At 44.6% G+C, this 13,372-nt stretch overlaps 1 protein-coding gene across 8 annotated transcripts in view; it reads left to right on the forward strand.

Moving 5' to 3' along the window:
• The window catches only part of Gak (cyclin G associated kinase), a 64,101-nt gene extending 51,615 nt beyond the window's left edge, over positions 1-12,486 (forward strand). For all 8 annotated transcript variants that reach the window (XM_036200518.1, XM_036200524.1, XM_036200526.1 and 5 more), the window contains 5 exons: positions 3,440-3,556; positions 9,647-9,853; positions 10,164-10,309; positions 11,583-11,759; positions 11,944-12,486. In XM_036200518.1, coding sequence (XP_036056411.1) covers positions 3,440-3,556; positions 9,647-9,853; positions 10,164-10,309; positions 11,583-11,759; positions 11,944-12,045 — 749 coding nt within the window. In that variant the 3' untranslated portion in view covers positions 12,046-12,486. The remainder of the gene's footprint in view (positions 1-3,439; positions 3,557-9,646; positions 9,854-10,163; positions 10,310-11,582; positions 11,760-11,943) is intronic.
• Positions 12,487-13,372: the final 886 nt, after the last annotated feature.

Consider the following 13,372-nt stretch of genomic DNA (forward strand, 5'->3'; position numbering starts at 1 on the left):
GCCATAGCTGGTATAATGGGGGATGGTCTCCCCACAAGATAGAAAAATCTTGCTTCTCTCTTGGAGAGCTGCTACAACTGAGCTTTGATCAGCCCCCACTTAAAGGGGCTTCTTAGTAGAGCTCTGCTTCTCCAGCCTAAGAAATTGCAAAAATGTAGCAAATCTCCACCAGCTCAGGAGAAAAGTGTTACTTTTCAGCTCCAGTTTACTCAATCCACTGTGGGACGTCTCAGCAAGGTTCTTCTGTGCACCAGTGAATGAAGGTCTTCACACCCAAAACTCCTTTGAGAAAGATTTATTTGTGAAGAAGGAGTCCAGGAGAGTAACTCCCTCTACCATGCTGGAGAGGACAGCTCACAACTGACCAGGCGGGGCGGTTTATTATATGGAGTGTGCAGGGGGCGGAGTCAACTGTGATTGGTTAGTTTTTTCTGCCCAGGGATTGGCCAGTTTTGTGGGCAAGGACAGAGATGGCCCTGGTTTCAGGGGCAAACTGTTTCTTTCACTGGCCTTTCTTGGCTTTTTTGTCACCTCTAAGGCCAGGGCACATTTCTTTCACTGACTCTGATTCTGAGGACCAAGTGTGTTATTTTGGCACTAGTTTCAGAGTCAGGGCATATTTCTTTGGTTCTGGTTTTGGGGATAAAGTGTTCATTTTTCTGGCTTAGGTCTCAAACCCAGGCTGTGTTTCTTTCCCTGGTCCTGGGCCCTAGGGCCAGGATTCTACTGTCTCGCTCTGTGATTGGTTGGTTTCACAAGTCAGTTGGCCAGGGGCAGAGATGGCTCTGACTTGAGTCAAACTGTTTCTTTCACTGGCCTTATCCGAGCCATCTTTCCCTAGTTCTGGGCTCCAGGGTCAGGGTGGGTTTCTTTAGCCAGCCCTTTTACCTATACCTAGTCTTCCATGCTGTTCCTTTTTCATGAAGGCAAATATGTTTTGGAACATAATTCCTTGCCTGTGTGTACTCGATTGCCCTGTTTGCCCACATTGTACCTTTATGTTTTTCCTGTGTCTTCTGAAGACCCTAAGAACAGCTGCCACATGTGTGCCATGGCTACTGGCATATGCCCTATTGGTAACATGGATTACGAGGAGTATTCATATTTGTGAATATCCATTTGAACTTTTTGTGCACCTACAGTTCTATCTTGCTGGCACGTTCTGATCCAACAGTCATGTTTGCAAAGTCTTTGACACACATCCCCCCTCTGAATATTATTTCCTCAATTTATTTGCTCAGGAACAAGAATTCCTATCTTGTTTCTCATCAGAGTTGGATTATAAATTTTAAAACATTTTACTAATTTAGTATGTATTTTTTTAAAGTTGCACATTTATTTGAATGTGTATATGATTCGGCACATGTCACGATGCATTTGTGGAAAAGAGAGGACAAGCTATGGGATTTGACAGGATAGGATGAATGACCTGTCGTGTGAACTCTAGGGATCAGGTGCAGGTCATTAGGATTAGCAACAAGTGTCCATTTGCTGAGCCCCTTGCTAGACCTTGTAGGTGCTTTCAGTTTCCATTTTTCTTATATTACAAATGAGGCTGACTGTAACTGTGTATGCTTTTGGTTGTGGGTTTTTTGTTTTTGTTTTATGCAGGAGTATTTCATGTTCTTTACTCCCTTTTTGACTTTTCAAGATGGTTAGGTTACTCTGTGTGTAGACCAGGCTGGCCTTGAACTCAGAGATCTGCCTGCCTCTGCCTCCCCAGTGCTGGGATTAAAAGTGTACACCACCATGCCTGGCTTCTTTCTTCTTTAAAAAAAAATTTTTTTTTCCCCCCGAGACAGGGTGTCTCTGTGTAGCTTTGCGCCTGTCCTGTAACTCACTTTGTAGACCAGGCTGCCCTGAATTCACAGAGATCTGCCTGCCTCTGCCTCCCGAGTGCTGGGATTAAAGGAGTATGCCATTGCCGCCTGGCTAAAAGTTTTTTTTAATTTAATTTTTGGAAAGGATTTTACATTGTGTTTATAAAAAGGGGTTATGGGTGGCATTGTGCCTGTCATGGCAGGCACGCAGAGGTCAGAAGACAACTTGGGTAACTCCATTCTCTGATTCCACTTATCATGTCATCATGTGCCAGGGTTGCAGATGCACATCCTACACCCCGCTTCCTCACAGGCGTCAATCTCAGGTCATCAGGCTTACATAGCAAACACTCTTACCTGCGGAGCCACAAAGTTTTGTTTTGTTTTCAGACAGGATCTTAGCTATGTAGCTCTGGCTGTCCAGGAACTCATTAGATCAGGCTGGCCTCAAACTCAAGAGATATCCACCTGTTCTTTATATATAGATAACTCCCATCTTTTAGAGGTTATTTCTATATTACATAGGTGCTGGGATCTGAACTTGGGTCTTCATGATTGAACAGCAAGCACTCTTTTTTTTTTCACTCTTTATTTACTTTTTTGTTTTGTTTTGTTTTATTATTATATTTGTGTTTTAATTTTACACATCAGCCATGGGTTCCCCTGTCCTCCCCCTCCCTCCCCCACCCCGCCTTCCCCCCAGCCCCTCCCCTCCATTCCAATCTCCTCCAGGGCCAAGACTCCCCTGGGGATTCAGTTCAACCTGGTGGATGCAGTACAGGCAGGTCCAGTCCCCTCCTTCCAGGATGAACAAAGTGTCCCTGTGTAAGCCCAAGGTTCCAAACAGCCAGCTCATGCACTAAGGACAGGTCCCGGTCCCACTGCCTGGGTGCTTCCCAAACAGATTAAGCTATTCAATTGTCTCACTTATCCAGAGGGCCTGACCCAGCTGGGGGCTCCACAGCCTCTGGTTCATAATTCGTGTGCTTCCATACTTTTTGTGTCTTTCACATCATGCATCTCAATCCCATTCATCTCCCCATATCTTCATATCTGCTCTCCACCCTTGCAACCTCCCTCCCCAAATTAAAATACATTTTAAGAGGAAAAAAGAAAAGAAAAATCTTGCCATGGAAGCTGTAATGTGACACAGTGAGTCATGCAGCACACCCTTTTATCCATGTCTTTACTCAGCAAGCACTCTTAACTGCCAAGCCATCTATCCATCTCCATGGCCATCACTTTTAATGACTGGATAATACTTTGAGTAGTTGTGCAATAAATATCTCAAGATTGTATGCTTAGACTGGTCTCAAATTTATATTACTATATCATAAAGGACAGTTAAATTTTAGATAGATTATAGCAAATGGTACTATGAAGTCAAAATGTTGAGGACATTTTATGGTTCTTGGTACCAAATGTTCAGTAATTTCCCTGAGAAGCAATGTGGATGCTGGAGCCAGCCTCTACCAAGTTTGTTCTATGTGTTCCTCCCAATGTTCTAAAAAAATTATCAAACCTGAAGTGGGGCCTTTGGTATTGAAAGGGAGGATCAGGGACTTTGGAAGACTGTGTTTCATTCTGTGCGAGTCTAATGGCTTTTATCCTTTTTCCAGGTACCCTCTTCTCTTCTGGAAGTCACCCAACCCCTCTAGGTCCCCACCCCAGCCAAACCAAGTCTCAGAGCCTTGACCCATTTGCTGATCTCAGTGACCTCAGCTCTAGCCTCCAAGGTAATGAGGGGCCAACCCTATGTACCAAGAGGCTCATTTTCACCTTCTGCTACTCTTGTGTCCAGAGACCCAGGGAGTTTGTGTCTACTTCCATTCTGAATGCGTGCTGACTGAAAGACTAAAACTGGGAGTTGCTGGAAATATGTTGCTGCATGACCCTCATGGCCATGCAGTGAGCGCAGCAGCTCACTCCATGGTTATGGTGTGTCCAGGAAGTAGGGACAGTCTAAGAGTTGGTGAGGCTTTGCTGAGTACTGGGTATGGCATCAGCTATACTTGGCAGCACAAAGTGCAGGCTCCTTTAACAAGATAAAATTGAAATCAGAAGGTCGGTGATGGTAAGAATACAAAGGAAGACAGTTCTTTAAGTGGCACATGTGTCAGAGGGGAGGCCCAGGAAATAGCAGTGTTTTGACTGGGCTGAATGAGATATCTTACATCATAGAGGGACCTGGGACATAACAGCTAGAGGTGCTAGAGGGTGTAGGTTACATCCTCTAGAAAAGATGAACTAGCTAGACTTTTATCCCAGCACTTGGGAGGCAGGAACAAGTGGGTCTGTGAGTTTGAGACTGCACTGGTCTACAGAGATAGATCCAGGACAGCCAGGGCTACACAGAGAAACCCTTTATTGAGGGAAAAAAGGAAAAAGAAAAGACACAAAAAGTTGTTTTGGGTTCCATAAATGAGTTGAAGGCTAGCCTGAACTACATGAGATTCTTTCTCCACAACAAATCAATGAAATAAAATACCACTTCTTTGAAAATAGTGGTAAACAAATTTACTGAGACTGACCAAAAAGGAACTACAGCACAAGCCATCAGTGTCAGGGATGGCCAAGGTCTATAAAATGTAGTTGGAAGTTTCTCCAGTCCTGCCCTGCCCAGCAGTCTGGACCGGAACAATCTCTCCCACCTGTGGTCTCACAGCTGCTTATGAAATAATCACTCAGGGGCTTATGTTAATTACAAACTTGTATGGCCTGTGGCTTCAGCTTTTTGCTAGCTAGCTCTTTCATCTTAAATTAACCCATTCCTCTTAATCTATATGTTGCCACTTGGCATTACTGGTCTACTGGCATCTTGTTGCTCCTTTGGTGGTGGACTGGTGTCTCTTGACTCCACCCTTCTTCACTCTGTATCTCCACTTGGATTTCCCACCTGCCTCTAAGCTGCCTTGCCATAGGCTGAAGTTGCTTTATTTATTAGCCAATGGAAGCAACACTTATATTCACAGCGTACAGAAAGACATCCCACAGCACTTCCCCTTTTCTGTCTAATCAAAAAGGAACATTTTAACTTTAACATAGTAAAAATATATATAACAAAACAGTTACCAATCAAGAATTACAGTTTTAATATCTAGTCTATTTGTATTTGGCAAAATTAAAATACTCTTATCATCTACCCTATTTTTATGAGTCTAAAGTTTCATGTCTAATTTACCTTTTATCATAACCAAGGAAAACTATAATTATATCTAATTTTCAACTCCATCAAAGACCTCAGAAGAATATTATATTACTTACCTAAATAAACAGGAAGTGCATTGCAAGCAACTTCCATAATTCTAGAAATGACAGGGACATCTGACTATCTGGATAGTCATCCACAGTTTCTCTGTAATGTTGTGGCATCTCTCTTCAGCCTATAGGCCTAGAGTCTCTCATAGCTTTCAGTGAAGCAGGAAATTTTAAGGACTGTTCTGCCCATTCTGGCAAAGTTTGTCAGTCACTTCTCCCAGTGTCCTGTAGAATGTCTGGCAGTTTCTTCTGTGAAGCAGGAACCTAAAGGATTGTCTCACCTTGCAAATTTCAATGGTCACCTTCCTATGGTTCCTGCATGCCCAATTTTTTTTTGTTTTTTTGTTTTTTTGTTTTTTTGGTTTTTTTTGTGGAGCTGAGGATCAAACCCAGGGCCTTGCACTTGCTAGGCAAGTGCTCTACCACTGAGCTAAATCCCCAACCCTCATGTCCAGTTTATACAGAATCCTGTCAAGCAGCCGAGGAAAGGGCACATTTTTGCCCAGTGGCTAACTTTTGCCACAAAGAAAGCAAACTCCATAATGAATTTCTTCAATGCCCATCATCTCTTTTAAGTAATTGGTGCTGCCAGGAGCAGACATGTCTCACTGTCCAGAGAAGTATAAGTTCTTAAAACATTTTAAATGCCATATTCTGTAGGTCTTTGAAGTGTTTGAAGATTACCTACCTAATTGAAATATATCTTGGTATATCTAAAAAACTTAACTAACATGACTATAAGTTTCATTATCATAGGTAACTATTAATCTGTGTTTCTTACTTATATTTTACAATTTTAAATGAATTGCATAAACATAGTGCCTTGAGAGTAGAAATATACGTGTACAGTAAGTGGTGAAGGGATAGAAACAAGTGCTGGGGTCTGGAGAGATGGCTCAGCGGTTAAGAGCACTGGCTGTTCTTGCAGAGGACCTGAGTTCAGTTCCCAGCACCCACATGGTGACTCCCAACCATCTGTAATGAGATCTGGTGCCATCTTCTGGCCTGCAGACAGAACATTGTATACATAATAAATAAATATTTTTTTAAAAAAAAAGTGCTGGGAAGCTGGCAGCATCAAGATATACAGACATCTCACAGGTAGCCATTACCAACCAAACTCTCAGCATGAAGCCAGGCACTTGAATGGTTTGTCACTATGAAGAATGAATTCATAATAAATACCTCAGAAAAGGGAAATTCCCAGGCTCCAATGAGTTCACTGGAGAATTTTATCAAATGTTTATATGACCAATTCCGCATAATCTCTTAGAAAGCTTAGAAGAGGGGAAACTGACTTTCCAAAGTGCCACATCAGACAATTTAGGAAAGAGAGCCTCAAGACAATCCCCTCAAGAACAAACACAGACCCTTAGAACATTAGGGCACAAAATTTTTCAAAGGATTAAAGGGCAGTAACTACCACCAAGTGGGGCATATTCAAGGAGCACTAGTCTGATTTGCCTTTCCAATGAGTAGCATCTACCATGTTTATAAGCCAAAGAACAATGACATGCTCTTACCAGTGCTTCTGAAAGGATAATTGTTAAAACCCAGCAGCAGCCAGGCAGTAGTGGTGCACACCCTTAGTCCCAGCACCCAAAAGGCAGAAGCAGGTGAATCTCAGTGAGTTCGAGGCCAGCCTGGTCTACAGAATGAGTTTCAGAACACCTAAGGCTATTATACAGAGAAACCCAATCTCAAAAAACAAACCAACAACCAAAAACAAAACAACAACAAAACTGCAGCAAATGATGAGGATGTCTTTAGAGCAGACACAGAAACAGTATCAGATATGACAAATTGGGAAGGCCTTCTGAACCTAGGAGCAAGACAGATGTCCCCATAACATTCTACTTACTGGGAGACCCAGTACCAACTTGAGGCAAGGAAAAGAAGTAGAAATTGCATATGATAGAAGGAAAAAAGTAAAATTGTTTCTGTTTGCAGGTAGCATAATTGCCTGTCAGATCAGAGGAAATCCACAAGGCTTAGAACTTTATAGTTTTAAGTTCACAGTACCTAAGATCACCAAACAGTAGTCTGTTATAGTTAGGTTTAGTAGGAACAGCTCAAGGACACCAAAGTTATTCAGCTATACAACACTATTTATAGTCAATTTTGGCAAAGAAGCTTTCAGACCAAGCATAAGTAGAGGCTTATTTATAACTGTAATCCCAGCACTCAGGAAGCTGGGGTTGGATCAGAAGTTCAAACTTTGGCTACATGAGACCCTGTCTCAAAATAGCAGCAAAAGAGCTTTTAACTATAAATGTAAGGAAACACATAGTGCCAGTGTGGTAAAACTATAGTACAAACATGGCAGTTGAAATTGGCATCAAATGTTCGTAGATCACAGGATTGGCTTAGCAGAGGTGCCCCTTTGCCTTGTATTAATTGACCTGTAGATCTAATGTTCTTGCTACCAAAATTCCTGCAAGGATTTTTGTAGATCAGCCAAGTTCATTGTCACGTTTATTTGAGAAAACAGACTAGAATGATTGATTGGGGCTTGTTGTAATTGGAAGTAGTATAGAAGCTCCACCATGACTTTGAGCTACACTCTCTGGCTACAGAAACCAAGACTGGTGTTGGCAAAAGCCAGGCAACAATGAATGAATTGGAAGAGAGGACCCAAGTATACCCCCAGAGAAGACAGAGGTGTGAAAGTTTTAACAGATGGAGCTAGAGCCACCATTGGACTTGTACAGGCAAACGAAGGAGGCTTGGCTGTATCCTGAGCCTCACAGCCTGTTGCAGGTAGAATGTAAGGCAGAACAGCTCCACTAGCAGAAGAGAACACAGATCTGAGACCTTGAACTGGAAAGGCCAAGCAAAACGTGGAAAGAAGTCATTTTCAAAACTATTTGACAGAGGACCCTCTTATATAAAATACATAACTGTAATGGAAAAACAAAAGGTAATCTGGTGGGGAAATGAGAAGAGGGATGAAGGTTCCATCGGCAGTAATTCTGGCATGCCAATGAGCACATGAGACATTGTTGAGTCATCAGCTGCTAGAAGATTTAGGCAGCAGCCATGCATCACCAAGGATCATAGAAACTGGGTTTATTGTATATCCACAGACTTGTAAGGATGTGAAATGATGCAGCCACTGCTGCTCTGTTTCTTACAAAAGTGAACATGAAGACACCATAGGACCCCAGTGTTTATTCCAGAGAAATGAGCTTATGTTTTCTACAGAAATCAAACAAGTGTTCAGAGAAGAGCTGTTGTAATAGCCAAGGGAATAAAGTCTGAATAGATGCTCTTCTGTGGAAGAAGGTTAAGCAAACAGCAGTCCCTTTCATACTGTGAAATTTTCTTGGTAATAAAAAGGCGGCAGGAATTTGAATCAGCTGATCACATGACATTTATGGTCAGAAAACAGAAAGATGAATGTTTATGCATGTTAATACTTAGCATATCTTTTCTGTTCTATACAACCTAGGATCCCCTGCTCACAGACTGATCTCACCCACAATTAAGATGATTTTCCCACATAAATTAGTATCAATTAATCAATTTTCCCTCATCAATTAATATTAAGATAATCCTCCACACTGGACATGGTGGTACATGCCTTTAATCCCAGCACTTGGAAGGTAGAGGCAAGCAGATCTTTGAGTTTGAGGCCAGCCTGGTCTACATAGAGTTCCAGGTCAGCCAGGAATATACAGAGAATCCCTATCTTGGGGCAAGGGCAGGGGATAATTCCCCACAGATATGCCCAGCGGTCATCTCCTGGGTGATATTAGATATTGACAAAATAACAACCATCACAGGGGAACTTCATGGCTGGGGACATTATGTAAAGATGCTTTATACTTCTTGGCATGAGTCCTGCAACTTCTCTGAATTCAGTTATGTTGCTGGAGTTTTCTCCAGTCCTGCCCAGTCCCATGGACCCCACAACTGCTTATAAAATAATCACTCAGAAACTGCTCGGCCATTAGCTCAGGCCTACCATTGTCTAGCTCTTACACTTAAACTCAGCCCATTTCTGTTAATCTATATGTTGCCATGTATTCTGTAGCTTTACCTGTTGCCTTTACATGTTGCTCCCTGGACAGCAGGCTGGTGTCTCTACCAGACTTCCACCTCCCAGCCTCTCTTCTCTGTCCCGCCTATCCTATACTTCCTGCCTAACTACTGGCCAATCAGTGTTTTATTTCTCAATCAATCATAGCAACATATATTCACAACATACAGGACATCCCACAGCATAGTTAAAGAATCAGCCACACATTTGAGAAGTTTTGTGAGAAAGTGTCCACACAGTGGGACAGCCCTCTAGACCATTCAACAGATGGGGATACCAAGCCCCTGTAGGTGTGCATGTAGCATATCCTGGCATCTAGCCTTGATTCAGAAAGTGCTTGAGCAACACAATACTTGTGTATCCCTGGCTACTCAGGACCCACTGCTTACTGTGTAGAACAGATTGACTAAGCGACAGCAGTTTGTTCTGTGAGCACATGTCCCAGCAACTCAGTATCCTCAGCCACAGAAGAAGCAACTCATAAATTGGCTAAGTGACTTACAAGTGTCCTGTGGTGTCTCCCCAGGCCTGCCTTCTGGACTTCCTGCAGGGGGCTTTGTTGCCAACTCAGCCTCCAAAAGCAGCAGCTCCTGGCAGACAAGTCGTTCCATGGCCCCCGGAACCTCACGGACCCCCCAGGCCAAGCCATCCCCCAGAGCCTCTGAACAGCTAAGGTCTCACTTCAGTGTGATTGGGGCTCGAGAGGAGAGGGGTGTCCGTGTGCCCAGCTTTGGTAAGTCCTGCATCTGCCTGGTGATTTATACAACTACCTACAAGTTTGTGGGTTAGACCCCCTTTATTCCTCCCCTCAGAGCCATCTAAGACAGCTGTATTCATGTTGCTCGCTGAGGCTGCCCCAAGAAAGCAGATTTGGATTCGTATGCTATTGTCTTCAGGCATCTCTGCAGGCCTGGCCCTTCTGCCAATTCTCGGTGGCCTTTAACAGATGGCCTTGAGTCCATGTTTTTCCTCTTTACTATCCAGGTATCAGGAGAAAGGTAAAAGCAGGCAGTGTCTATAAAAAGTATCTATTTTTTCCCCAGCCCAAAAGCCGAAGGTCTCAGAAAATGATTTTGAAGATCTGTTGCCTAATCAAGGCTTCTCCAAGTCTGACAAGAAGGGACCAAAGACCATGGCTGAGATGCGAAAACAGGACCTTGCCAGAGACACAGACCCATTCAAGTTGAAGGTGGGTACCCCCAGGGCCCAGGTCACACTGCAAAATCCAGTATCTCCAGTCAGACTTGCTGTGTGTATGGACCTAGCACCTGGGGGCTCCAGGGATAGGACAGATATGGCCATCCTCCTGGGCAATCTGATATACACTTAATGTTTGCATTTCAAAGTGCTGCTCATGGGTACTGGGGATCAGTGAGGGATGCAGGCACCACACAGGGTCATGCTTGACCTTGGCCTTGAGCTGGCAAGAGGGCATAGCTCAGACCTGTACCCATCCAAACCAAGGTTTATTTGACTTTTTAGTTTTTCGAGACAGGGTTTCTGTGTAACAGCTCTGGCTGTCCTGTATCTTGCTCTCCTGGCTCTGCCTTCCAAATGCTGGGATTAAAGGCATGCGCCATCACCACCCTGCTCATTTGACTTTTGTTTTTGTTTGTGTTTTTCAAGACAGGGTTTCTCTGTGTCATTTTGGTGCCTGTCCTTAGATCTCACTTTGTAAACCAGGCTGGCCTCAAACTCAGAGATCCTGCCTCTGCCTCCTGAGTGCTGGTATTAAAGGCATGCTCCACCGCTGCCCGGTGCTCATTTGATTTTTTAGGACAGCAATTTGCATGGGTTTGGTCCTGACCTGGGGCACATTCACTGTAGAGTAGAGTCAGTATAGCACAAAGATCAGGTTGTTCCACTGTAGATCTTAGATACGTCCATTTCTTTAAGTTTGTGTGCTGGTCATTTCTTTAGGGCACAGTGTGGCCATTCCCTTAAGAACTACCTGAAAGATTGCCAGGGACCCAGTTGTCCTCTTTGAACCTTGTGCATGGATCAGGAGGCTATATTGAGGGATTAGGGTCTTGTCTTTGTATCTGGCTGAAAAGGATCTTGGTTCTGTCCACAAGGCGCTGTAGCTTGAACCACCTGGTCTGTATGGTCTGGGGTGGGCCAGTGCTGGAACAGAGGGCTAGTTGGGGCCCATCTGGGTGGTAGGGAGTAGGGTGGAGCCATGGCTTCCCTGCTCTCCTACAGGGATAAACAGAGAGGTATCAAACTATGTTCTCAAGAGGCCTCCACAGAAGCTTGCTCCCCAGGCCTACTGGTGGTCTTTCCCTTGAGGACCAGGACCATTGAAAAGATGCACCCACCCTCTCCAGCCTCTCAGCATCCCGGACTCAGTACTTGCTTTGCTGCTTACCTTGATTTTCCCACCCTACACTCCACACAGCAGGGAGGGAGGTCTCCTAAATTACAGCTCCTTCCTGAGGTTTTGTGTACACTGGTGTCTGCAGCTTTTGGAGTGGATTGAAGGCAAAGAGAGGAACATTCGTGCACTGCTGTCCACAATGCACACAGTATTGTGGGATGGGGAGAGCCGCTGGACACCTGTGAGTATGGCTGACCTGGTGACTCCAGAGCAGGTGAAGAAGCAGTACCGCCGTGCAGTGCTGGTAGTGCATCCAGACAAGGTAAGTGTATGGTGTGGCAGTTCCCAGGATTCTAGGCCTTGGGCTTCTGGACCCTGTGCTTGTGGTTAGGTTGTCTCTGCCTTTCATCCTCTATGGGATTTCTGCCTGCTGGCTATATCACATGAAAGAAGCTGGTGGGAAGTGGGCTGAGTGATCAGTCTGACTCTTCCTCTATTGCCTGCAGGCCACAGGGCAGCCATATGAGCAGTATGCAAAGATGATCTTCATGGAGCTGAATGATGCATGGTCTGAGTTTGAGAACCAGGGCTCGAGGCCCCTCTTCTGAGGCCGATGATGGCTGTGGCTGCAGGAGCTGCTCATGAAGCCCAAATGCTGCTTGCCTGACTAATGCACAGATGGGACCATAGCAGGTGTGACAGGTGACACGGCCCCAGGGGCTTGGACCATCTACTCCCAGCCCTCCTCTATTCATCATGGACAAACGCCATCCCGTGGCTGGGAGAGAAAACATTCCTCAGAGCTGATGTTTGTTGTTTTGTTTTTCTTTCTCTTGTCCAGAGGAAAAGTGTTGATTTATACTCCTTCCACACAGCTGTCACAATGTGTGATTTACTTGGTGTCTGGTGGCTGTCACCTCTTGAATGGCACATGTCGCTGGCACTGCCCTCCTGTCACTTCTTCAAATCTGGGGGTACATCCACACCCTACTCTGATCAGTTTGCCAATCATCTGTACATAATTAAACTATTTTCTGATGGCTGGTGCAGTCTCTGGCTTGGAAAGCACTTCATACCTGGTACCTGATAACCTGTTTGTTTCTCAGGTTTTTTTCCCATGATGGATTATAGGATCTTGAAGTTGACTGAGAATTAGCTGCCAAGACCACTGTGGCCAGCACTGATTCTATCTTCTCTGAACACTTTGCTAAAAAAAAGTTCTGGAAACGAATCAGAAGGGAGCCTAGTCCACAGTACTGAGTCTTTCCCAGGGCCTGGAGTCACACACCACCCTCCAAAATCCTGCTGTTCTTCATCTCAGCTCATAACTAGAGTTCTTGGAGGGATGTTGGACACTTCCACATTCCGTGAGCTATAGAGTTGGGTCATGTTGCTCTCAAACACTTGCTTTGCTGGCTGGATCTCACTCCTTCTCTAGGCACTCTAGAAACTTCAAGCCAGTGGCCCAAGTCACTGACAGAAGAGATGCTAGGGTGGGTGTGAGCACAATGTCAATCCTTCATCACTGTGTACGCAAGACATGGATCGGGGGGGGGGGGGGGGGGCTTGATGTCACCCCGTGGGCTAATCATCCATGGTCAGAGTGCATTTTGGAGTGAGGAACACTGCTTCAGAACAATCCAGCATGCAGGCAGGCAGGCAGCCATGACTGCAATGCTGTTTATTGGGGACTCAATGAAAGGAGGCAGCAAGATCCCCAGATCCTAGGATTTGAGTCTAAAGTATATAAGTGTGTGTTGATTAGGATGACACTGACCAAACCAGGATGTCCAAGGTTTATCTTAAGTTAATGTTAAAATTAGGCACATTCCTGCTATGAGGGTCTGCTTGTAAAGCCCTCTGATGATCTGTTCTGTTTGCAATTTGTTGGGGAACTGTGCAGGCAGGGAAAGCCAACCAGGTTCACTTGGAAAA

The sequence above is a fragment of the Onychomys torridus genome, chromosome 10 (assembly GCF_903995425.1).
Source record: "Onychomys torridus chromosome 10, mOncTor1.1, whole genome shotgun sequence".
NCBI lineage: Eukaryota > Metazoa > Chordata > Mammalia > Rodentia > Cricetidae > Onychomys > Onychomys torridus.